This window comes from Podarcis raffonei, chromosome 10 (genome assembly GCF_027172205.1).
Source record: "Podarcis raffonei isolate rPodRaf1 chromosome 10, rPodRaf1.pri, whole genome shotgun sequence".
In the NCBI taxonomy this organism is placed as follows: Eukaryota; Metazoa; Chordata; class Lepidosauria; order Squamata; family Lacertidae; genus Podarcis; species Podarcis raffonei.
The window spans coordinates 71,487,837-71,512,980 of NC_070611.1; the positions used below are offsets into that span (position 1 = coordinate 71,487,837).

Sequence of the window (25,144 nt, forward strand, 5' to 3'; positions counted from 1 at the left end):
AACCTCAATCTGTTAGCCGCCATCCATCCTCTAACCGCCTCCAGACACTCACACAGGACCTTCACCGCCCTCACTGGTTCTGATTTAAAAGAGAGGTAGAGCTGGGTATCATCCGCATACTGATGAACACCCAGCCCAAACCTCCTGATGATCTCTCCCAGCGGCTGCATGTAAATGTTGAAAAGCATGGGGGAGAGGACAGAACCCTGAGGCACCCCACAAGTGAGAGCCCAGGGGTCTGAACACTCATCCCCCACCACCACTTTCTGAACACGGCCCAGGAGGAAGGAGCGGAACCACTGTATGACAGTGCCCCCAGCTCCCAGCCCCTCAAGACGGTCCAGAAGGATGTTATGGTCGATGGTATCAAACGCCGCTGAGAGATCCAGCAGAACTAGGAAACAGCTCTCACCTTTGTCTCTAGCCCGCCGGAGATCATCAACCAGTGCGACCAAGGCAGTTTCAGTCCCATGATGAGGCCTGAATCCCGACTGGAAGGGATCCAAATGGTCCGCTTCTTCCAGGCGTGCCTGGAGTTGTTCGGCAACCGCTCGCTCAATCAGCTTGCCCAAGAATGGAAGATTTGAGACTGGGCGATAGTTGGCCATCGTGGCCGCATCTAAAGATGGTTTTTTAAGAAGCGGTTTAATAACCGCCTCTTTCAGCGGGTCTGGGAAGGCTCCCTCACGGAGGGAAGCATTCACCACCCCACGAAGCCCATCGCCCAGTCCTTCCCGGCTAGCTTTTATGAGCCAGGATGGGCAAGGATCCAGGAGACAGGTGGTTGGTCTCACTCGTCCAAGCAGCCTGTCCACATCCTGTCCGTATCCTTGTATTTTAACCCGTATTTTTAAAAACTGTTCCCCCCCCCATTATGTTTTATTGTAATTTTATTGCTGAGCCCGGCTCTGGACGGGGAGGGCGGGGTATAAATAATAATTTATTATTATTATTATTAGTCCTTTTAGAGCTGTCCAAGTTGGTGGCACCGCAGCCTCTTCAAACTATTTGAGATACTTACATCAGACAGGAGTCAGCCCCGAATCTTGCGGGGTGGGGCATTCCACCCCAACCTTTTTCAAAAAGCAGCTTTCATACTTCTCAGCTGCATACATTTGAAGCACATTGAAAGTTCATATACCCAACGGCAGAAGCAATGTGCTTTTAAATGTATTCAGTGTATGCAGCCTGCATCGTATTCAAGAGTCAGCTGTTCGTTGCCGTACGGTTCGTGGTAACCACCTGGGAAAGTTCTTCTGGAATCTCCTTCCTTGTCATTTGAATCTGTTGGTTTGGCTCCCACCCTCTGGAGCAGTAGAAAAACAAGCTTGCTCCATCTTCCATGTGACAACCCTTCAGATATTAGAAGATGGCTATCACTTTTGAATTCTGGTGCTGGAGGAGACTCTTGAGAGTCGCATGGACTGCAAGAAGATCAAGCCTATCCATTCTGAAGGAAATCAGCCCTGAGTGCTCACTGGAAGGACAGATCCTGAAGCTGAGGCTCCAAGACTTTGGCCACCTCAGGAGAAGAGAAGACTCCCTGGAAAAGACCCTGATGTTGGGAAAGATGGAGGGCACAAGGAGAAGGGGACAACAGAGGACGAGATAGTTGGACAGTGTTCTCGAAGAGACCAACATGAGTTTGACCAAACTGCGGGAGGCAGTGGAAGACAGGAGTGCCTGGCGTGCTCTGGTCCAGGGGGACACGAAGAGTCGGACACGACTAAACGACTAAACAACAACAATCATATCATCTGTCTCCTGTTCTCCAGGTTAATACCCAACTCCCTCAACTGTTCCTCATTCAGCTTGATCTGCAAGGATCAATATCCTTCTGAAACTGTGGTGCACAGGACTCTAGGTGGGATCTGACAAAAGCAATACATGTTTTTATACTGCTGTTCTTTTTTTTTATGTGTAGAATAATTTTATTTCATTTTTAATTTCCCCCTTTCCTTTATTTATTTATTTATTTATTTATTTATCAAATTCATATTACACTTTAGTTACTGTACAATTTCAGCACTGTACATAACATAGGTAAAGGCAACGGGACCCCTGCCCATTAGGTCCAGTCGTGGCCGACTCTGAGGTTGCGGCGCTCATCTCGCTTTATTGGCCGAGGGAGCCCGCGTACAGCTTCCGGGTCATGTGCCAAGTTTCCCTGAACCGGCATTTTACCCTAAAAGAGCAATGGAGCAGGGAGAGAAGTGGAGCAGGGAAAGGAAGTAAATTGTGGCACCAGCTAGTTTTGGTGAGGATTATTGTCATTTATTGCTACTTAGCAACATCCCTTCTCATTTCCTGAACCCTTCCGCTATATTTTCTGGCTAGCAGCTACCATAGGTAAAGGTAAAGGGACCCCTGACCATTAGGTCCAGTCATGGCAGACTCTGGTGTTGCGGCGCTCATCTCACTTTACTGGCCGAGGGAGCCGGCGTGCAGCTTCCGGGTCATGTGGCCAGCATGACTAAGCTGCTTCTGGCGAACCAGAGCAGCGCACGGAAACGCCGTTTACCTTCCCGCCGGAGCGGTACCTATTTATCTACTTGCACTTTGATGTGCTTTCGAACTGCTAGGTTGGCAGGAGCTGGGACTGAGCAACGGGAGCTCACCCCATCGCGGGGATTCGAACCACCGACCTTCTGATCGGCAACATATATTATATTAAATATACAGATCCCCCACATTCCCCTATACCCTATTCACCATTTACCCAAATACACATGTGACTTCCCTCAGCCACGTCCATGATGTCCTTCTCACTACATTAAAACTTGATCATTGTGTTCATATTTATTCATCACATTAGTCAATCCTCTATTCCAGAATCATTGCATTTTAGCTTAATGAACTCAATCAGCACTTATCCAAAGATTTCCACTGAAGTAATATTGTAGAATATATTCTTCAAGACACTTCCATTCCTTTCTTAATTCTTGTTCAGACTGCATTCTAATTAGAACTTATACCAGTGTTCTATTGGTTCTGGGCTATATTTATATTTTAAGGATATATTTTGTTTTTTATATGGCACACCACTTAGACTATAAGAGCAGCTTGACATTGGAATGGTAGTGGACTCTCCCGCAATGGAGCTTTTTAAGCAGAGGTTAGATACTGTCCTAGACTGGCTGGATGCAGTTAATATTTAAATCTTAGCTTTGGAAGTGGATATAGGCTGTAGGGTCAGAAGTAGAAGATAGTGTATTTTAAAATAGTATTATTTGTAAGTGATAAAATATGAAGTTTTCTATGGTTAAAGTGTGATTTAAAAAATGGTTAGAAATTATGATATATGTAAACTGCTAAAGTACAGTGGTACCTCGGGTTAAGTACTTAATTCGTTCCGGAGGTCTGTTCTTAACCTGAAACTGTTCTTAACCTGAAGCACCACTTTAGCTAATGGGGCCTCCTGCTGCCGCCGTGCCCCCAGAGCACGATTTCTGTTCTCATCCTGAAGCAAAGTTCTTAACCTGAAGCACTATTTCTGGGTTAGCGGAGTCTGTAACCTGAAGCGTATGTAACCTGAAGTGTATGTAACCTGAGGTACCACTGTAAAATGAAAATCAGATAGGTGGGACGTGGGGAAGCCCACCTAACAATGTTTAGAAAAATAGGGATAAGACAAGAATCTGTTGGTATTGTTTGTTTTTCTGTTTGGGTTCTTTATTTGTGTTATAAAATGAATAAAAAAAAATTGGGAAAAATAATAATAGACTGGCTGGATGCAGAGGAACGGTGGGAGGCAGCAATTGAGGAAGAAGGTTCAGAGCCTGGGGACTGGTGGTGGGGCGACGATGAGTGGTCAGAGGGAGTAGACTGGGAGGAGAAGGTGTCAAAAGTGGTTTAGTGCGCAGGAAGAGGCTGTGGCAGAGAAGTCCAGAATAGGGGGCAGAGGTCGAGAAGGGAGAGGAGTGGGGGAATCCAGAGGCAGAGATGAGGCAGGTTGGTGAAGAAGCCAGGGTGTGTCCCCCTCCTGCTGCAACCAGCTCCCCTCTCTTCTGGTCTGCCGGAACCAGAAGCGATATGAAGAGAGAGGAGCAAAGGCAGGCATGCTGGCATAGTCTCAAATTGCTTGGGAACAACCCGGAGGAGGAGGAGACTTAGACAACTGTGGGAAGGTGGGGAACTTCAGTCCCTACAACTGCCTCATCATCATCGTCGTCGTCATCATCATCATCATTTTATTCGTAGGCCGCCTTTCCATAGTGAAAACAATGCTCAAGGTGGCTTACAGCATGACAAGATTTACAGTCATACCTCGGGTTACAGCTGCTTCGGGTTGCGTTTTTTTGGGTTGGGGACTGCCGAAACCCGGAAGTACCGGAACGGGTTACTTCCGGGTTTCGGCGGTCACACATGCGCAGAAGTGCTAAATCACACTTTGTGCATGCGCAGAAACGCCGAATCGCAACCCACGCATGCGCAAACGCACAGGCGCAGGTTGCGAACGTGCATCCCGCACAGATCATGTTCGCAACCTGAGCATCCACTGTACATAATTACCAACTAAACAAAAGTCATAAATAATAATTAAAGCACCTCAAAAGGTACACAACCAAATGGAAAACAATTTCCACATCAATCATAAAATCTAAAACTAAAAAAGACAACATTAATGTCAGTAACAATTTAAAATGACATAGATAAAAAATATAAAAAAACAAGTTAAAATAAAAACAAGTTAAAATAAAAACAAGTTAAAATTGGGGCAAGAGCTACTGGGACGAGTTGCTGAGCTCACTGGGCCTGGCACCCAGGGTCAACCTTGTTTCCTTGAAGAAAGAGCCAGCTTCAGTGATGCCATGTGATTTATTGCTAACCTGTTCCTGACTCCCGCTCCTGACAGACAGCCATTTGCCAGGGCTTCTTTCGGCTGTGGTTCCTGCATTGCAGCGGTTGGACTAGATGACTCTGAGGGTTCCCTTCCAGTTCTATGATTCTGATTCCAAATATATGTATGTTTTAAATGGTTTTAAAATAAACTGGCAGCCAGCACTGCTCCCTGAAGGAGGGTGTTTACGCAGTGGTGTCGCAATGGGGGGGGCGGCTTTGCGCCCCGAGTGCCATATCTAGGGGGCTCACCCTGCACATAATAATTATTATTTATTATTTATACCCCGCCCATCTGGCTGGGTTTCCCCAGCCACTCTGGGCGGCTTCCAACCGAATATTAAAAACAATACAGCGTCAGACATTAAAAACTTCCCTAAACAGGGCTGCCTTCAGGTGTCTTTTAAAACTAAAATAGTTGCTTATTTCCTTGACATCTGCTGGGAGAGTGTTCCACAGGGCGGGCGCCACCACCAAGAAGGCCCTCTGCCTGGTTCCCTGTAACTTGGCTTCTCGCAATGAGGGAACCGCCAGAAGGTCCTCAGAGCTGGACCTCAGTGTCCAGGCAGAACGATGGGGGTGGAGACGCTCCTTCAGGTATACAGGACTGAGGCGTGTGGAGGATCCCGGAACCATCTGTACAGCACTGGAGCACTGGCGCCGGCAAACTCCTATGTACAGTGCATGTGCGGCGGCGCTACGTACACCCCGCCCCGGGTGTCACGACGCCTTCGTTCACTTCTGGTGTTATGTGCTCACGATCTGCTGCTACAGTCCAACAATTGGGGGGGGGGGGTAGCTTCTTGTTTGAGGGAGGGCACTTGCCCCCCAGCCCCCCATCTGGTGCAAACCATACCTGCAGCTTCCAAACCAAGGGCAGCCCCGCACAGAGAGCATTGCAGTAATCCAGTCTCATGGTAGCCAACGCCTGCATGGTATACTGCAGCTAAGCTAAGAGCAGGAAGCGCAATATGTTCCTAGCTGTAAAAGAAACAAAGTTTTCCCTATCCTGACAAGACAGAAGTACTGTTTGGGAGGGACGGGGCGGTATGGTGTGGAGGACTCCCTGGTCCTGAATGGGGCAACTGTGCCCTGAAGGACCAGGTGCACAGCCTGGGAGTCACTTTGGACTCACAGCTGTCCATGGAGGCGCAGGTCAGTTCTATGTCCAGGGCAGCTGTCTACCAGCTCCATCTGGTGCACAGGATGAGACCCTTCCTGCCTGCGGACTGTCTCACCAGAGTGGTGCATGCTCTGGTTATCTCTCGCTTGGACTACTGCAACGCGCTCTACGTGGGGCTACCTTTGAAGGTGACCCAGAAACTGCAATTAATCCAGAATGCGGCAGCTAGACTGGTGACTGGGAGCAGCCGCCGAAACCACATAACAATGGTCCTGAAAGATCTTCATTGTCTCCTAGTACGTTTCTGAGCACAATTCAAAGTGTTGGTGCTGACCTTTAAAGCTCTAAACTTCCTCGGTCCAGTATACCTAAAGGAGCGTCTCCACCCCCATAATTCAGCCCGGACGCTGAGGTCCTCATCCGAGGGCCTTCTGGTGGTTCCTTCACTGTAAGAAGTGAGGTTACAGGGAACCAGACAGAGGGCCTTCTCGGTAGTGGCGCCCGCCCTGTGGAACGCCCTCCCAGCAGATGTCAAGGCAATAAACAACTATTTTACTTTTAAAAGACAACTGTTTAGGGAAGATTTTAATGTCTGATGCTGTATTGTTTTTAATATTCAGTTGGAAGCCGCCCAGAGTGGCTGTGGAAACCCAGCCAGATGGACGGGGTATAAATAATAAGTTATTTTTTTTATTATTATATCACCACATTGGCAGTATTGGATAACCGACACCTGTGGGTTCCCCACCACCACCAAAAGTGTGCACAGGGCAGGATCCTTCCTGGGGGGGGGTCGGGACATAGTAGTCATTTCTTCCCCTGTTTTCTGAGGGATGTTCTCCGAAAGGATGTGAGGATTTCTCAGCAGCCGTTTAACTCCGAACCTGACAGCAAGCAGAGGCATAAGCCAGCAGCAAACTATTACGCCCGATTCCAGCCTTTTCCTGGCATTTTTTGAAAAAGCGCCTCTGTTGCTTTAAATGAGGAGAGGACTTCATCTTCAGGTGGAGTCAATTCTTGCTGGGTTATAAATTTGCTGGGAGCCGAGAAAGCAGCTGGTTGTTGCTTTTTTGCTGGAATCTTAGCAAGCGTATAGAACCATTATGGTAAGCTGATGGCATTGTAGTTTCTCCTTTGGATTTGAAACTGTCGCTTGAGTGCTGCATGTATTGATTTTATCTGGGCTGTGGATCTTTTTGATAACTTTCAGTTAACTTTTCTGGAAGGGTTATTGATGAATACTCTTAAGCTCATTTGGGCTGGTGTTTGCTCCTTATAAGGTAAAAGCTAGGCTGTAGCAAAAAGGGGAGTTTAGAGGGAGGGGGGTCTTTTCCGCACACCCCTCCCCTTAGTTTTTCTCTGTTCAGGGGCTTAGCTGATCTTCTTGCAAAGTTGTGGGTCTCCTTTCTGACAGCTGAGATCCCTTTTCCCTCTGGATCTTTAGAGGCATAAAATGTGTTCTTCTGCTGTATAAAGTCCCGCTCTCGTTTTTCCACCTCCCCTTTCCTCCTGCCCTTTACCCTACATTATTTCACACTTCAGTTATGAGCATGGTTTAGGTAGGAGATTACTGTACTTTTGCAGATTTCTTTCCCTTATTCCCCTCCCCTGTATAAGAGGAAACTGCCATATTGCCTTTGTCTACTGTAATCCCAAGGGCTGATATGCTAAAAGAATAGAGTCGCTCCCCCTTTCCAGAAAAAGAAAAATTATATATATTATTTGTGAATGTTTCAAAACTATAGACTCTGGGACAACCTCAAAAAAAAAGTTTAGCTGAAACTTCAGGGAAGCGCTTCCAAAGGACTGCTGCTTGCATTTCATTTATTTATGCTAATCTTAATGGATTTTAATTAGGATAGCTGCTTAGGGGGTGTGGGGGGAGTCCAAAAATCTAGAGTGCTTTATCCCAAAAAGGAGATCCATTGTTGGTCTTTACTCGTGAGTAGGCCCAAGTCCATTGACAGGGCAGTTCTGGAAGTCTATATTGCATGAGCTGAATTTCTGAGCTGTGACTTCACTCCTTAACCCAGCAAAATTTTGGATTCAAAGACCTATTGTTCTCTTGTTATCAAGTTGCCCAGTTGAGTATTTGCATGGAAGTTTAACTAGGAAAACCTGCCAGTCCAACAGTGTTTAGTTGGAATTCCTAGAGGGGGAAGAAAAAAACAACCCTGTACAATTTTGATCTTGTATGATCCTGGAGCAGAAAATGGATTAAGCTTTTTTTATTATTATTTTAATTTTTTTTTAAGTTGGGGGGTGGTATGCTTTAACAGTTGCACGTGGAAGCCAAGAGACGGCTGTCCGCCGGCTGAGGATATCTTCTGCAATTCCAGACTGGCTTTCTTGCTCTGTGGTTCTGTCGGGAGCAGGTGCTACCACTTGGCAAACTGTTGAGAGAGAAGAAAAAGGGGAGTGGGGACTTCTCTTCTTTGCTGGCCGCAAGGAATGTCCTCTGAGTGACTCCAGCAAATTGGGACAGAAGAGCTACAATTAGAACTCCCATCGTAGATAGATGGACGGGGACTGTGGCATGTTGCGGAGGGCGGCGTGAAAAGCAGCTGTCAGATCTGATGAGCAGAAGCTGGTGTGGTCATCTTGCATTTTGATCGCCTGTAGGCTTCCTGGGGCTGACCGCTGTAGGATGCGGGAGGGAGGGAGCGAAGGACTGGATGAACTCTCCTCTGATCCTTCGCGTTGTGTTCTTGACACATGACTCATAATCTCGCCGCAGTTGGAAGAACGCGGATCAGGCTGTGGCTGACCGTAGTCATCTCACTGGGATAAAGCTTTTTTAAAAAAATTAATGCTGCTTCTGCTTTATTTCTCCGCCCAAAAAGCACGCATGTGTCATGGTCGTGGCATCTCAAATATGCTGAACAGATTTCGCCGGGTTTTACACCTGTTATTGAGGCGCTCTTGTCTCTCGGGCCATTTCTGGGCTCTGAACCAAAGTCTTGCCACAACTCCCTCTTAAAAAAACAAAACAAAAAGGGAAGGCGCTATGTGGAGTCATCGCAAGTAACTGCGGGAGTCCAGGACAGCTGAATGGAAGCAGTACTGCATTTATGGTCAACCAGGATGATCGGCCTGCTTCCATCAGTTTGGGGAGCTTTCAGGATGTTCCTAGTTTGGGGTAGGATTCCATTGCATTGCGGCCAATTCAGGTGGCGCAATGATAGTCGATCCGAGAGCTCAAGCCACAAACCTGCTTTGGCAAAAGCTTGGGCGTTTCTGCAAGAAGGAAAATGTCAGGAAGATGCGCTTGCTTTGATGCAACATCATCTCGCCTCCCCCTGCAAACAAGCCAGGACAAATGCACACCGACTAGCCAATGTTATCCAATCCCCTTGCAAACGAATCGGGATGAATGCTCAATATAACAGAGACATCTGTAAGTGAAGTGCCCTTAGTTTGAAAAACACAGAGCTCTTCAGCCAAATGTTTATTATCTGCTCTTCACCCTGAGATCCCAAGGGTGGGGTGTTGTTGTTGTTTAGTCGTTTAGTCATGTCCAACTCTTCGTGACCCCCTAGACCAGAGCACGCCAGGCACTCCTGTCTTCCACTGCCTCCTGCAGTTTGGTCAAACTCATGCTGGCAGCTTCGAGAACACTATCCAACCATCTCATCCTCTGTCGTCCCCTTCTCCTTGTGCCCTCCATCTTTCCCAACATCAGAGTCTTTTCCAGGGAGTCTTCTCTTGTGGTGTGGTGTGTGGTGTAGTGGTTAAGAGCAGTGGACTCATAATCTAGTGAACCGGGTTCGCGTCTCCGCTCCTCCACATGCAGCTGCTGGATGACCTTAGGTTAGTCACACTTCTTTGAAGTCTCTCAGCCCCACTCACCTCACAGAGTGTTTGTTGTGGGGGAGGAAGGGAAAGGAGAATGTTAGCCGCTTTGAGACTCCTTTGGGTAGTGATAAAGCAGGATATCAAATCCAAACTCTTCTTCTTCTCTTCTTCTCATGAGGTGGCCAAAGTCTTGGAGCCTCAGCTTCAGGATCTGTCCTTCCAGTGAGCACTCAGGGCTGATTTCCTTCAGAATGGATAGGTTTGCTCTTCTCACAGTCCATGGGACTCTCAAGAGTCTCCTCCAGCACCATAATTCAAAAGCATCCATTCTTTGGCGATCAGCCCTCTTTATGGTCCAGCTCTCACTTCCATACATCACTACTGGGAAAACCATAGCTTGAACTATATGGACCTTTATCAGCAAGGTGATGTCTCTGCTTTTTTAGATGCTGTCTAGGGTGGGTTACAACAATTTACAATTACAACCCAGGGTGGGTTACAACAATTTAAAATACATCTTTTAACAATGATTTAAAGCAAATGGTTAATGTTGCTGGCTATGAAATGACCCAGACCTTGCGATCCCCTGAGGCCCTTCTTTGTATGGCTCCTCTTCAAGGCGCCTGGAGGGTGGCAGCACGAGAACGGGGCCTTTTCAACGGTGGCTCCCTGGTTGTGGAATGCTCTCCCCAGCCAGGCTTGTCTGGCGCCTTCCTTAAATATCTTTAGGCACCAGGCAAAAATGTTTCTCTATAACCAAGCCTTTTGGCTGATTAACATTCTGTGGCATCCATCTGTATTGGGAGACAATGGAGCAGTGCACCTCTCATAGCTGTCAACTTTTCCCTTTTCTTGTGAGGAATCCTATTCGGAATAAGGAAATTTCCCTTAAAAAAAGGGAAACGTTGACAGCTATGGCACCTCTGGGGGCTGAGGTCAAGATGTAGGAAGGTTGCAGCACCTGCTAGGGCTGCAGAGACGCATGTGGGAGAGATTACTGGTTTGTTTTTGTTTTATTACGTATTTTGTGTCCTCGTTTTGTATTTTTCTGTCGTGAGCCACCCTATGATCTTTGGATGAAGGGCGGTATACAGTTTTAATAAATACCGTACTTTTCCGTGTATAAGACTATGTTTTTTCTGTAAAAAATCATGCTAAAAAGTGGGGGTCGTCTTATGCATGGGTAGTGCATAGGGTGGGCATTTGATTGGTTGCTGCCGAGGCTGTCAGCGGCTATTGTGCATGTTATTGGTTGCTGCATCAATGGATGGTGTTGATTGGCTGACGCTTTGGCAGTTGGTTGTGCGATTGGCAGCTTCTGCCGGCGATGGGACAGATGGGAGGTTGAGCGATTTTTGGCAGTCCCCCCTGATAAAAGCTCAATAACTCTGGGTAAAAAAGGTAAAGGGAGCCCTGACCATTAGGTCCAGTCGTGGCCGACTCTGGGGTTCTGGTGCTCATCTCGCTTTATTGGCCAAGGGAGCTGGCGTACAGCTTCCGGGTCATGTGGCCAGCATGACTAAGCCGCTTCTGGCGAACCAGAGCAGCGCACGGAAACACCATTTACCTTCCCGCCAGAGTGGTACCTATTTATCTACTTGCACTTTGACGTGCTTTCAAACTGCTAGGTTGGCAGGAGCAGGGACCGAGCAACGGGAGCTCACCCGGCGCGGGGATTCGAACCGCCACCCTTCTGATCGGCAAGTCCTAGGCTCTGTGGTTTAACCCACAGCGCCACCCGCATCCCTCTGGGTAATTCCCCCTAAAAAAGCTCAACAACTCTGTGGCATCTTTAATTTTGAGTCCCCCAAAATAGGGGTTGTCTTATACATGGGGGCGTCTTATAGATGGAAAAGTACGCTAATAATATTTGAAATTGGTATGTAAAACTGAATTTTGCTCAGCTATGCCTGATTCCACACGTGTGTGTGTGTGTGTGTGTGTGTGTCTCCCTCTGGCAATCTTCTCTCCTCCTCCTGTGGATTATGTTGTCTTTTGGACACGTTAGTCCTCCTCACCATCACCACAAAATACAACTCACCTTTGGCCTTCTGCCCCAGGCTCCTGCCTCCTCCTCTCTTAGACTCTCTGATTTGAGCAGCACAGGCAACAGTAGTTCAGCTTTTCCCAGGGACGGGGGATAAATTTGATTCCGTTCACATTTAAAGGCAGGCTTACTGAATCAGCATTCGCTTTGCAAAAATGCGAATAGTAGGCAAAATTGCATCGAAAAATGTATATAGTAGGAGAAAGTCACACGAAATGCTGACAAATTATCCCGAAGAGTATTTTTTTTTTTTTTAATTCACAAACTGGTGTAGAAATGAGGATTGGGAAAAATGAAAAGCCACAGTAGCGAAACACACACACATTTCCCCATCCCTGTCTCTCCTGGCCGCCCTGTCCCTCTGTGACATCACAGAAGCTCATCCAATCCAGGCCGGAGGCTCCAGCCACAAAGAGTCTCTGGCACAGCACACTGCAGCGTGGATTTTTATTGCAGTTAAGGTCTATTATTGATCGCTGGCCACAAAAGATAAGGATGGAATCTCTTTAGGAATAATGGGGTTGTTTTAAACACGTGGCTATCATAAGACCAAGGGTTTATCAGCCAAGCTGGGGGAGGGGAATCACATCTGGCAACCAATGTGCCCCTTTGGTTTCAGATAGTACACAGGTAAAAGGTAAAGGTACCCCTGCCCATATGGGCCAGTCTTGACAGACTCTAGGGTTGTGCGCCCATCTCACTCTAGAGGCCGGGAGCCAGCGCTGTCCGGAGACACTTCTGGGTCACGTGGCCAGCGTGACAAAGCTGCATCTGGCGAGCCAGCGCAGCACATGGAAACGCCGTTTACCTTCCCGCCAGTAAGCGGTCCCTATTTATCTACTTGCACTCGGGGGTGCTTTCGAACTGCTAGGTTGGCAGGCGCTGGGACCGAGCAATGGGAGCGCACCACCGCCGCGGGGATTCGAACCGCCGACCTTCTGATCGGCAAGCCCTAGGCTCTGTGGTTTAACCTACAGCGCCACCCGCGTCCCTTGACTAGTATAGAATAGAATAGTATAGAATGATATTAAATATCAGCATATAAAAATTAAACAGAAATCCACTCCTAACAATCACAATAAATAATTTCTAAAGTACAATCAATAAAACAACGGCAAGCCGCATCTTTATAGCCAGTGCAGCATAATGGCTAGAGCATCAGATTAGGAGCAAGGAGAAGCGGGTTCAAATCCCCACTTGGCCATAAAGCTCGCAGAGTGACCTTGGACTAATGTCCTCCTCTCAGGCTTTTGTGGGGATCAAATGGGGTACCCATCTGTGCACCCCCCCATCTGTGCACTGCAGAGCTCACTGGGATTTCCCCCACTACAGTGGTACCTCGGGTTAAGTACTTAATTCGTTCCGGAGGTCCGTTCTTAACCTGAAACTGTTCTTAACCTGAAGCACCACTTTAGCTAATGGGGCCTCCTGCTGCTGCTGCGCCGCCAGAGCACGATTTCTGTTCTCATCCTGAAGCAAAGTTCTTAACCTGAAGTACTATTTCTGGGTTAGTGGAGTCTGTAACCTGAAGCGTATGTAACCCGAGGTACCACTGTATAAGAGAGAATCGGTGTTGTGCCAAGAATTCGCCCCAAGTTTATGCTCAGTCCAACCTCAGTCCAGTATACTTGAAGGAGCGTCTCCACCCCCATCGTTCTGCCCGGACACTGAGGTCCAGCGCTGAGGGCCTTCTGGCGGTTCCCTCGCTGCGAGAAGTCAAGTTACAGGGAACCAGGCAGAGGGCCTTCTCGGTGGTGGCGCCCGCCATGTGGAACGCCCTCCCACCAGATGTCAAAGAGAACAACAACTACCAGACTTTTCGAAGACATCTGAAGGCAGCCCTGTTTAGGGAAGCTTTTAACATTTGATGCATTACTGTATTTTAATATTTTGTTGGAAGCCACCCAGAGTGGCTGGGGAAGCCCAGACAGATGGGCGGGGTATAAATAATAAATTATTATTATTATTATTATTGCTGGTGAAGCCTGTTAAAGCATCTTTCTCTCTGTCCCCTTCCATTCCAGAGGGAGTGCCTGTCGATCCACATTGGCCAAGCTGGAGTTCAAATGGGCAATGCCTGCTGGGAGCTTTACTGCCTGGAGCATGGGATTCAGACAGACGGCACCATCGCCGGGAACCAGGCAGCTCCCAAAATCCTGCCAGAGACGGAGCAGGTGGACGCTTCTTTCGAGACGTTCTTCTGCGAGACTGCGTCCGGGAAGCACGTGCCCAGGGCAGTCTTCATTGACTTGGAACCGACTGTCATAGGTAATATCATCTGCAGAGATCCATTGGGATGAAAACGACCTCTGGGACGTTTTGTCGATGTCCGGTAGTGAGTGCTGCCAACTCACCTAGGCGCAAGATACAGAGAGCTGCCTTGGGGCTCACCCAAACCTCTTTGTTTCCAGGAACAGGTCTGTGCTTTAAAGCACTGTGTCCAAGCACTCCCTGCAATTAATGCAGAATGTAGCAGCTAGACTGGTGACTGGGAGCGGCCGCCAAAACCACATAACACCGGTCCTGAGAGATCTGCATTGACTCCCAGTACGTTTCCGAGCACAATTCAAAGTGTTGGTGCTGACTTTTAAAGCCCTAAATGGCCTCGGTCCAGTATACCTGAAGGAGCGTCTCCACCCCCATCGTTCTGCCCGGACACTGAGATCCAGCACCGACGGCCTTCTGGCAGTTCCCTCCCTGCAAGAAGTGAGGTTGCAGGGAACCAGACAGAGGGCCTTCTCGGTGGTGGCCCCCGCCCTGTGGAACTCCCCCCCCCCCCAGATGTGAAGGAAATAAGCAGCTATCTTCTTTTTAAAAGGCATCTGAAGGCAGCCCTGTTTAGGGAAGTTTTTAATATTCAATGCTGTATTGTTTTTAAACACTTGATTGGGAGCCGCCCAGAGTGGCTGGGGAAACTCAGCCAGATGGGTGGGGTATAAATAAAAAAATATGATTATTATTATTATCCTGTCGCCGCCATCACCAGCCCCTGCTGCTCGCAAGGCACAGATAAGCAGCCACCGGGGCTCGTCTGGTGCTATGGAGAAGGGAGGGGACAGTCAGTGGGGGAATTCCCCCCACAAAAAAAATATAGTCCGGCCCCCCACAAGGTCTGAGGGACAGTGGACCGGCCCCCTGCGGAAAAAGTTTGCTGACCCCTGCTCTTACCTCTCTCCCTACAGATGAAATCCGCACAGGGCCTTATCACTCCCTCTTCCATCCCGAACAGCTGATCAGCGGCAAGGAAGACGCTGCCAACAACTACGCCCGAGGCCACTACACCATCGGGAAGGAGATCATTGACACAGTCCTGGGCAGGATTCGCAAAATGGTTAAGTTTCCCCTGCACACGCACACACTAACACCTATGCCACAGGATGGCGTAAAAGCTTAATTCACAAATGTTCATAGCCAGGCTGGAGCCAAAGACAGGAAAATGCCTTAATAAAAAGTCAGGCCATCTTGTCCGCCCATCCCAGAGTTGTCTACATTTTTTGGCTGGCATGACCTTCCAGCGCCTTGCTCAGAGGTCCTTCCCATCACCTGATCTCATATCTGGAGGCACATGGGATGGGTTTTGGCGCACAGTGTTGTGAACTGGTCTGATGGGGAAAGTGGCAAGGCTGGTCCAAACATGTTGGAGCACAGGCAGCTCCGAGGGAGCAGATAGGGGCCTTTTATGCCTCTGTATCCAGGCTCTTCCCCCTTGAGAGTGCTTCAGAGCCTTAAAGAGTCAACCTCTGGCTTGAAGGTGGTGGCCATGCCGTCAGCAGGCCACAGCCTCCCTCCTAATGTGCTGCTGGACTGGTGATGAGCGGTGCAAGGCATCCAGGCTCTGGCCCAAGAGGCCTTGGTGGTCTGAGAAGCTCCACTGGAAGTTCTTGTCCAGCTGCCTCACGTGCAATGGCCTCCCTATCTTCAGCAATCAGCTCTGGGTCCTGACCCCAAAACCCTGCTCCACATCTTGTGCCCGGCAGCCTCTGACTCTGTGTCCAGGTCTGCTTTGCACTGCACCACTCTGGGCTCCTTCCAATGTCCAGAAGATCAGTGATTATGTACCTAGAGGATCCCACTTCCAGTGTTTCTAACATCTCAAATGGTTTGCTTTTAGGAGTAATGGTTAAATGGAGCTCTGACTTAGAAGAGGTACTTCTTGAGTCCTGGGATCACTGAGTGTTTTCTCTCAAATCCCCTACTGCTTTAAGGTGGGCTACATTCAGGTGCCACAAACCCAGTCCTTCAAACCACAGTTTACCAACTTGGGAATGTGCCATGGGTTCCCTCCTCCTCCACTTCCTGGTTTTCTCCCATCACAGTTTGCTGTGATACCCCAATTGGGCAAACCATGGTTAGCACCTAAACCTGGTCCCACTTTGTGCATATGTACATGATCACATAGCTGTTGAGCAACGTTCTTACTAATCGAGCTGTTTTATATTGCCAGCAGCCATTGCTAATAACCAAATTTCTCTTCCTGATGCAGGCTGACCAATGCAGCGGCCTCCAAGGTTTCTTGGTCTTCCACAGCTTCGGCGGAGGAACAGGATCAGGCTTCACTTCGCTCCTGATGGAGCGACTCTCGGTGGAGTACAGCAAGAAGTCAAAACTGGAGTTCTCTGTGTATCCTGCCCCCCAGGTCTCCACGGCCGTCGTGGAGCCCTACAACTCCATCCTGACCACCCACACTACCCTGGAGCACTCCGACTGCTCGTTCATGGTGGACAACGAAGCCATCTATGACATCTGCAACCGCAACCTTGACATCGAACGCCCCACATACACCAACCTCAACAGGTTGATCGGGCAGATCGTCTCATCTGTGACGGCTTCCTTGAGGTTCAACGGCGCCCTGAACGTCGACCTGATAGAATTCCAGACCAACCTGGTGCCTTACCCCAGGATCCACTTCCCCTTGACCACCTACGCCCCCATCATCTCGGCTGAGAAGGCCTACCATGAGCAGCTCTCTGTGCCAGAGATCACCAACGCCTGCTTCGAGTTCTCCAATCAGATGGTGAAGTGTGACCCGCGCCGGGGCAAGTACATGGCTTGCTGCCTCCTGTACCGGGGGGACGTGGTGCCCAAGGATGTCAACGCGGCCATCGCGGCCATCAAGACCAGGAGGTCCATCCAGTTTGTGGACTGGTGTCCCACCGGCTTCAAGGTGGGCATCAACTACCAGCCGCCCACGGTGGTGCCCGGGGGAGACCTGGCAAAGGTGCAGCGGGCTGTCTGCATGCTGAGCAACACCACCGCCATCGCTGAGGCCTGGGCCCGGCTGGACCACAAGTTTGACCTGATGTACGCCAAGAGGGCCTTTGTCCACTGGTACGTTGGGGAGGGCATGGAGGAAGGGGAGTTCTCCGAAGCCCGGGAGGACCTGGCTGCCCTGGAGAAGGATTACGAGGAAGTCGGGAGGGATTCTGCGGACGGGGAGGAAGAGGATGCTGAGGAAGAATATTAAACCCAAGGCCATGCGTCTGTATGGGCCAAACCTGCATGCAACTGGGCTAAGATGGGGAGGTGAACCAAACCTGTTGACTCTTTCTTTAAAAATAAAAAAAAACCAACGCCCCATAATAAACATTACTGTATCTCTTACAAGACTTGTGTAGCGTAAGGACTCTTTAACACGTTGTACTTTGTTTAGAAGGCACTTCCTTGTAGCTTTTTGAATCTTTACTTCCTATCTTAGAATTATGTGAAATTAACTCTTTTGAGTGTGGATCTTCGGATCGGCGGGTGCAGGAGAGGCTTGGCTGTCCTGTATCACTTCTGCGCACTCGAGAATGGGTAAGGGGGGGAGTACCCTTTATTATTAGAAGACGCTGTGATCTGCTTCTTTGTACTTTAATAATAAAAAAGTGGAACAATTCTAGTATGGGAGCTTCCTTTCCGATGCATATCCCTAATCTGGTTTGGGATCACACCAGCGGGGGGGGGGGTGTTAAAAGCCCTTAACCCACCCCCTCCGCAATGCCAGGGTCCAAATTGAGGCTGCTGTGCTTGATTTTTTAAAAACCAAGTTGTGCTGTTGTGTCTAGTTTGGCCCTTATATTCATTAACACAGTGTTCCCCAAACGTACAGTAATTGCATATTCCTTTTCAGAGTTTAGTCTTACCAGCATACTGGTGATTTGGGGGTAGTTCTAATAATAGTATTTTGAAATTGAAATACTTTATTGTCACGTGTGCAACTTGTATACAGTGAGATTACACGAGCACCCCCCCACTCAGCTCTCTTAGTCTAAATTCCCCTCGTTTACTGACGCACACCCACCAAACCCCAAAGTCAGTTGCCCTGTTGTTATCTTTTCATTCAGCAGCCTAACAGCCCATGGATAGAAGCTGTTCTTTACCCTGTTGGCGCGACTAATCATGCTTCTATATCTTCTGCCCGAGGGCAGGAGATCAAGAAAGTGCCGGCCAGGGTGTGAATCATCCCTGAGGATTTTCCTCACTCTCCTGAGGCAAGATTCTTCCGCAGTTTCATCCAGCGGATTCACGGGACAGCCCATTATATCTTGTGCTGTATTCACCACCCTCTGTGGGCGCTTCCTATCAGTTGATGTCAAACCAGCGTACCACACTGTGATGCAGTATGAAAGGACACTTTCATGGTGGACTGGTAGAAAGAGATCATCAGGTGTTGATTGACATCGTTCTTCCGCAATACTTTGTCTCGACTAGTTCAAATACAATCTCTCTCTCTCTCTCTCTCTCTCTCTCTCTCTCTCTCACACACACACACACACACACACACTATAAGTTAAGTTATGATAAAGTAAAGAAATTCTGCCATGTACCCTTTGAAATCCTTTCGCATGCCTGCTTGGCTGCGTGCAGCACACTTTGGAAAACACTGCATTAGTGTACTGCACTTCCCTGCATTTCTGTGCAATCATGAGGACTACGAACTTGTAATGAAAGCCAAATTCTGTGTTGGAATGGCACGTTTGGCGCATGCCAGTCATCACCCCAAGTGGTGACAAATTGTAAAAGTATCGCTCCTGCTTTTCAGACCTACCTTGTGTTTTTTCACGTCTTGTAAGGAATTCAAGTTGACCTCTCACTCTTGCGCCCAGTGCCCTGAGGAGCCATATGTGGAAGAAAAGCTCTCTTACTCTGCACCCCCTCTAAAATATCGAGAGTGGATTTCATGCTCTTTATTCAGCTCATAGTGGTGAGGAGGAATAGAAGTTTCCCCAAAATATCTGCTTTATATACATTATTTACACAGTGGGCCCCACATGATTGGCTAATTCCGGGATTCTCCTGTAGGCCAATCAGGTTGCGGATTCACTTCCACCTGGAGCTGGATTGGGTGGCTCCTGTGGACCAATCAGAATGCTGCATTCTGGGTCCTATTGTTCTAGGACCAATCAAACTGCTGCATTTTGGATCCTATTCAACTCAGTACATAACACCCTCCTTACCTGGGGATTGCCACTCACCGTGACTTTAGAGTGTCTGAGAACCTTTAGGCTGCCACTGACGATGAAACTCAAAAATTGTCACTACCCTACTCAAAAGCCATTTCTCTTTTTAAAAACCACAAAAATGCACTTGGTGCAGACCGTGCAAGAGGTTAACCAAGCAGGTTAACCTGTAAATCCCATTGTCTTCAATGGGGCTTACTGCTTAGTAGGGGTGCCTAGAATTTGTTAATTTTTCATTTCAATGGAAACCTTCTAAAAACATTACCTTTGGGGCTTGGCTTTTTCTAGCCGTTTGTAGCACTGTTTTCATTTAGATGGCTTGATGGCAGGAACCCTCAATTCTGACAAGAGGAGGCAGACCGTTGGTCAATTTTCCATGGCGATTACTGGGATTCTTGGAAAGAGTATTGGATCTCTGCCAGGCCCCGCAAGACATATCTTCACGCTTAAAGAAAAGCACTTGCCCTGTATCACTTAACCTATAATAATTATGCCTTTCAAGCAATGTATTCAGTGTCTCTAGATGGGAGGTGTGCCAAAAATCCTTGTTAGCTGCAATTTATCTGGAGAGGGGTCTTAAGGGAAGAGGGAGTACAGTGCATACAAAGCACTATAGCTTTTTATACTCTACATTATTAAAGGTGCAATTATTAGGGCAAGGTTTCTGGAGGACATTCTTTTGTTCCTAAATCTTGATGTAGGAAGGGAAATAATGAATTTAGGTGATGCTCAGTAGGGGAAGGATGCGGGTGGTGCTGCGGTGAGCGCCCCGCGACGGGGTGAGCTTCCGTTGTTCAGTCCTAGCTCCTGCCAACCTAGCATTTTGAAAGCACGCAGTGCAAGTTGATAAATAGGTACCACTCCAGCGGGAATGTAAATGGCATTTCTGTGCACTGCTCTGGTTTCACCAGTCATGCTGGCCACATGACCCGGAAAACATTGTCTGTGGACAAACGCCGGCTCCCTCAGCCTGTAAAGCGAGATGAGCGCCACAACCCCAGAGTTGTTCGTGACTGGACTTAACTGTCAGGGGTCCCATTACCTTCTACAGTAGGGGAAAAGGAGTTGGTTACCACCCATCTTATGCTTTTTCCCTGGCCGATTCAGGAATAAAAATTGGTTGAGTGCTTACTGTAATGTATTAGGCGGATGAAACATTTTACATGGGATAATCATGTCCCCATCAGGCTTTTTGTGGGGGTCAAATGGGGTGCCCCCCATCTGTGCACTCCTGAGCTCACTGGGATTTCCCCCACTATTAAATAAGAGAGAATCAGTGTTTTGCCAAGAATTCGCCCCAAGGTGAATTCTTGCAGTACAAGAAAAGAAAATATGCTCCAAAGTATCAGGTAAGTGGCTCCCATGTTTGAGAAATCTAAATGCTTATTTTGAGTCTAATTTCAGAAAGAGGTAGGGACCCCCGGGGGCTGCTGAAGATCTTTTGTGGATACCACATGGCAGGTCTTGCCAGATGGGTGGGGTATAAATAATAAATTATTGTCATTATTATTATTATTAAAGCCACAAAGTCTGCAGCTGCAGATACGAACCCGATGAGTCTCTGCTGAGCTCAGATTTCAGGCTGAGCGGGTGAGGGCTTGGATGAAGAAACAGTCATGACCAGGCATAGGCAGACTCGGCCCTCCAGATGTTTTGGGACTACAACTCCCATCATCCCTGACCACTGGTCCTGTTAGCTAGGGATGATGGGAGTTGTAGTCCCAAAACATCTGGAGGGCCGAGTTTGCCTGTGCCTGGTCATGACTGATCATGAAACATGAATATATTACTTTCAATTGTTTTTTGAAAACAGCAGCCCCACAAGGTCTGTCTCCAGCTGTAAGCCGAATTTGAATGTAAAAAAAGAAAAAGGAACACAGCCTTATGAGCAAAGTTTTAAGTAAAGAGTTTGTTGTTGTTTAGTCGTTTAGTCGTGTCCGACTCTTCGTGACCCCCTGGACCAGAGCACGCCAGAGCACAGTCTTCCACTGCCTCCCACAGTTTGGTCAAACTCATGCTGGTAGCTTTGAGAACACTGTCCCACCATCCCATCCTCTGTCGTCCCCTTCTCCTTGCGCCCTCCATCTTTCCCAACATCAGGGTCTTCTCCAGGGAGTCTTCTCTTCTCATGAGGTGGCCAAAGTATTGGAGCCTCAGCTTCAGGATCTGTCCTTCCAGTGAGCACTCAGGGCTGATTTCCTTCAGAATGGAGAGGTTGGATCTTCTTGCAGTCCATGGGACTCTCAAGAGTCTCCTCCAGCACCAGAATTCAAAAGCATCCATTCTTCGGCGATCAGCCTTCTTGATGGTCCAGCTCTCACTTCCATACATCACTACTGGGAAAATTAACTATACGGCAAAAGTATGTTGGCAAAAGTAAAGAGCTACTGGAAGCCAAAGGGTTTAATATTAGTTAGTGGTTGGAGGGTATGACGTCACCCTACGTTTAAAATCCCACCCGCAGCTGCAAAAAGCAACTTCCCTCTTATTAGGGCCGCTGTCTCTTTAAGCAGCGCGCTGCTGCCTCGCTCGCTCCCCCTCCCATCAGCTGTAGAAGGGGGCGTGGCTACAGCTGGGCGTGCCCTATGCAAATGAGGACCCGTACTTCCTCCTCTGGACGGCCGGCGTCGCCCATCAGCTGTCTGAGGGAGAAGAGCAGGCGTGGCCCCGCCCGCCTTTGATCGGCGGCCCCGCCAGCCAATGGCGCCGCAGAGAAGTAGGCCTCGCGGGCGGGACTTCCTTCCCCGGGCCGCGAGCGTGTCGGCTGAGGTAAAGCGGGAGGAGAGCAGCTTACCCGGCCGCCGCCGCCGCCGCCATGATCAAGAAGTTCGACAAGAAGGATGAGGAGTCGGGTACGAGAGCCCCGGTGAAGGGTGGTCAGGCGCCGAGCCTCAAGCTAGGCCCCGTTGCTAGGCAGGGTGGGCTGCCCCTTCCGCAGGTGGGCCGGAAGCCCCGTAGCGGCGCCGGAGGGCGCTTGCCCCGCCCACTGGCTCGGGACGGTTTAAAACGGTTTAAAGGGGGGGCGGGCGCTACCACTTCAGGACGAGGGAAGGGGGGGTGGAGGTGGTAGTGTGAAGAGGCCCTTCTGGATCGTACCAAAGGCCTTTTTCAGGGGTGGGCAGCCTGCGGCCTTTCCAGGTTCTCCCCCTGGCACCCCCCTCCGAGGTGGCGCCCATGGTTCCCCCCGTGCCCCATTTTCTCCTCACAACAACCCCGCGAGGTAGGTGAGGGCGCCTGAGGGGAATTTTTGCCACTAGGCTTCGTGCGTGGATGAAGGCCGCCCTGTGGAAAGATATTTAAAGCAAAAGAAATAATGGTCTCCCCGGCTATTTCTTCCAACAATAACAACAACAACAAAATAACAATGGTTTTATTGATTTTTGTGTGTTTGTTTTGAATGTGTGACATCTTAGAGTAATTTTGGTCATTCTTTTATATATATATACACACACACACACACACACATATATATATATATATATATATATATATATAATTTTTTTATTAGATTTTCCACAGTGATAACACAAACCACAAAGCAAAATGATACACAAAAACAGAAAAAAGGGGGGGAACAATAAACAGATAAACAATAACAACAAACTTGATTCTTCACAAATCCAACCTTTTACTGGCTTGGATGGAGGGCGCCCTGTGGAAAGTTATTTAAAACAGAACAAATAATGGTCTCCCGGTCCCGTGTCTAATACACAAGCGGCTATTTCTTCCCGTAATAATAACAACAACAAAATAACAATGGTTTTATTGATTTTATGTGTTTGTTTCCTGTTCAGGGAGGTTTTTCATGTGTGACATCTTAGTGTAATTTTGGTCTTTGTGGAAGCTGGCCAGAGTGGCTGGGGAAACCCAGCCAGATGGGCGGGGTACAAATAAATAATAATAATAATAATAGTTATCAATACACCAGCAGAGAGTTGCAAACCCAGCCAGATGGGTAGGGTATAAATAATAAATTATTATTATTATTATATGTTTATTACAGTGGTACCTTGGTTCTCAAACGTAGTCTGTTCCGGAAGTCCGTTCCAAAACCAAAGCGTTTCAAAACTAAGGCGCGCTTTCCCGCAGAAAGTAATGCAAAATGAATTAATCCGACTTTTAAAAACAACAACAATAATAATTTATTATTTATACCCCACCCATCTGGCTGGGTTTTCCCAGCCACTCTGGGCGGCTTTCAACAGAATATTAAAATACAATAGTCTATTAAACATTAAAAGCTTCCCTAAACAGGGCTGCCTTCAGATGTCCTCTAAAAGTCTGGTAGTTGTTGTTCTCTTTGACATCTGGTGGGAGGGCGTTCCACAGGGCGGGTGCCACCACCGAGAAGGCCCTCTGCCTGGTTCACTGTAACTTGGCTTCTCGCAGGGAGGGAACCTCCAGAAGGCTCTCGGAGCTGGACCTCAGTGTCCAGGCAGAACGATGGGGGTGGAGACGCTCCTTCAACCCCTGAAACAGCCATTTAACATGAAATTTACTATGTAATGAGATCACTGATCCATAAAATGAAAGCAATAATCAATGTACTGCACTTTAAAATAAATAAGACAGTATTGTAGGTGATAGAAATTGAAATTATTATTATTATCTTACCTGCACTGATGATAGTGATTGTTTGGATGGGGGGCTTTTATCCATTTCTGCAGCCACGCCATCAGTCGGTAGCTGAACTGGGTTCCACACAGTCACAAAAACAAACGAACCGAAAAAGCCTCAAAAACAAAAAACGCAAAATAAATAGCAAAAACAAAAGCGCCAAACTTAATCCGTTCAGAAGTCCATTTGACTTCTGAAATGTTCAAAAACCAAGACACAGCTTCTGATTGGTGCAGGTGCCCCGGAAACAATAGTTGACAGCCGCATTGGATGTTCGGTTTCCGAAAAATGTTCGAAAACCAGAACACTTCCAGGGTTTTGGAGTTTGAGAACCAAGGCGTTTGAGAACCAAGGTACCACTGTATAATATATCACAGCGGTTTGCAGACAGCCTTGCCCAACGGTCAACCCAGTGGGGGCTGCATGAGAAGTTTGCCATTACATTGTGAATTTTAGTGGGTTTTGTACTGTGAACCCCACACAATGTGCACTATGTAAATATTTATTTAAATAAAACAAGTAACAGTCTCCCAGTGCTCCAAGCCTAACACATAAGCAGCTATTTTTAAAATAATAGTAATAAATTGTTGTTGTTTGCTTGCTTAATTTAGCCACCTCTGTGTCCGTAAAGATGTATCACTGCAGTTAACAAACAATATTGGAAATGTTAAAACCAAACAGTGACATAACGATTCCTGCATTGTAGGTTCCCTTGTGGTTCCTTCCAACTCTAAAATTCTGTGATTCTGTAAATCAGGGACAGACACCAGCAGACCATTGTGGGGTCTGTGGGTGTGCTCTTAATGGCCTGCATATTTATTAAATAGGTATACTGTACAAGCAAACATATGTAACTTAAGAAAAAAGGAACACGGAAACAGGAAGGGGGGAATAGAGTTTCCCGTTTACATTAGCTGACAATTTGCATTCAGGAGTTTGAAGAGAAGGGGGAAAGGATGGAAAGAATTACAGCACAGTTTACTTCCTTGCAAAAAAAAATCTGTCAAAGAAATAAGGTACAAAACAAATTTGTAACTTCCAGGGAGGCGGGCAAGCAGCAGTTTCTTATAAGTTTAGTGTGGCAGTTGCCCACACTTTGGCAATCCCTGCATTTTGCACTCAGGCAGGTGCCTTCACTGTTCTCTTATCAGCGCCTGCTAAAAACATTCCTGTTTAGACAAGCCCACTCAGATGCTTAGAAAATTCATGTATTTTTAATCTGTTTTAGTAGGATTGTGAACCTTTCTTGGGTTTTACTGTTTTACCTTTTGTAAACCGCTTTGA

General features: G+C 47.8%; 2 protein-coding genes and 1 long non-coding RNA gene across 5 annotated transcripts in view; 2 read left to right on the top strand and 1 right to left on the bottom strand.

The window, feature by feature from the left end:
• Window positions 1-6,828: 6,828 nt before the first annotated feature.
• Window positions 6,829-17,682, top strand: TUBAL3 (tubulin alpha like 3). 2 transcript variants are annotated; one of them, XM_053406014.1, is made up of 4 exons: window positions 6,829-7,068; window positions 13,829-14,072; window positions 14,987-15,135; window positions 16,288-17,682. In XM_053406014.1, exons 1-4 carry the CDS (start codon window positions 7,066-7,068, stop codon window positions 17,266-17,268), a joined length of 1,377 nt encoding a protein of 458 aa, XP_053261989.1. In that variant the 5' UTR covers window positions 6,829-7,065; the 3' UTR covers window positions 17,269-17,682. The 2 variants fall into 2 exon arrangements, with proteins under 2 accessions (XP_053261989.1, XP_053261991.1); XM_053406016.1 differs by lacking the exon at window positions 6,829-7,068 and adding an exon at window positions 11,126-11,158.
• A 1,248-nt stretch (window positions 17,683-18,930) lies between these two features.
• LOC128422779 (uncharacterized) overlaps window positions 18,931-25,144 on the bottom strand; it is a 119,868-nt gene continuing 113,654 nt past the window's right edge. The window contains exon 2 of the long non-coding RNA XR_008332594.1: window positions 18,931-20,902. This is a non-coding gene — a long non-coding RNA (uncharacterized LOC128422779). The remainder of the gene's footprint in view (window positions 20,903-25,144) is intronic.
• The window catches only part of COPG2 (COPI coat complex subunit gamma 2), a 32,261-nt gene continuing 29,042 nt past the window's right edge, over window positions 21,926-25,144 (top strand). The window contains exon 1 of one of the 2 annotated variants that reach the window (XM_053407237.1): window positions 21,926-22,095. In XM_053407237.1, the coding sequence (XP_053263212.1) occupies window positions 22,059-22,095 (37 nt within the window). In that variant the 5' untranslated portion in view covers window positions 21,926-22,058. Of the gene's footprint in view, window positions 22,096-22,387; window positions 22,468-25,144 lie in introns of those variants that run through there. The other variant, XM_053407236.1, reaches the window with a different exon arrangement.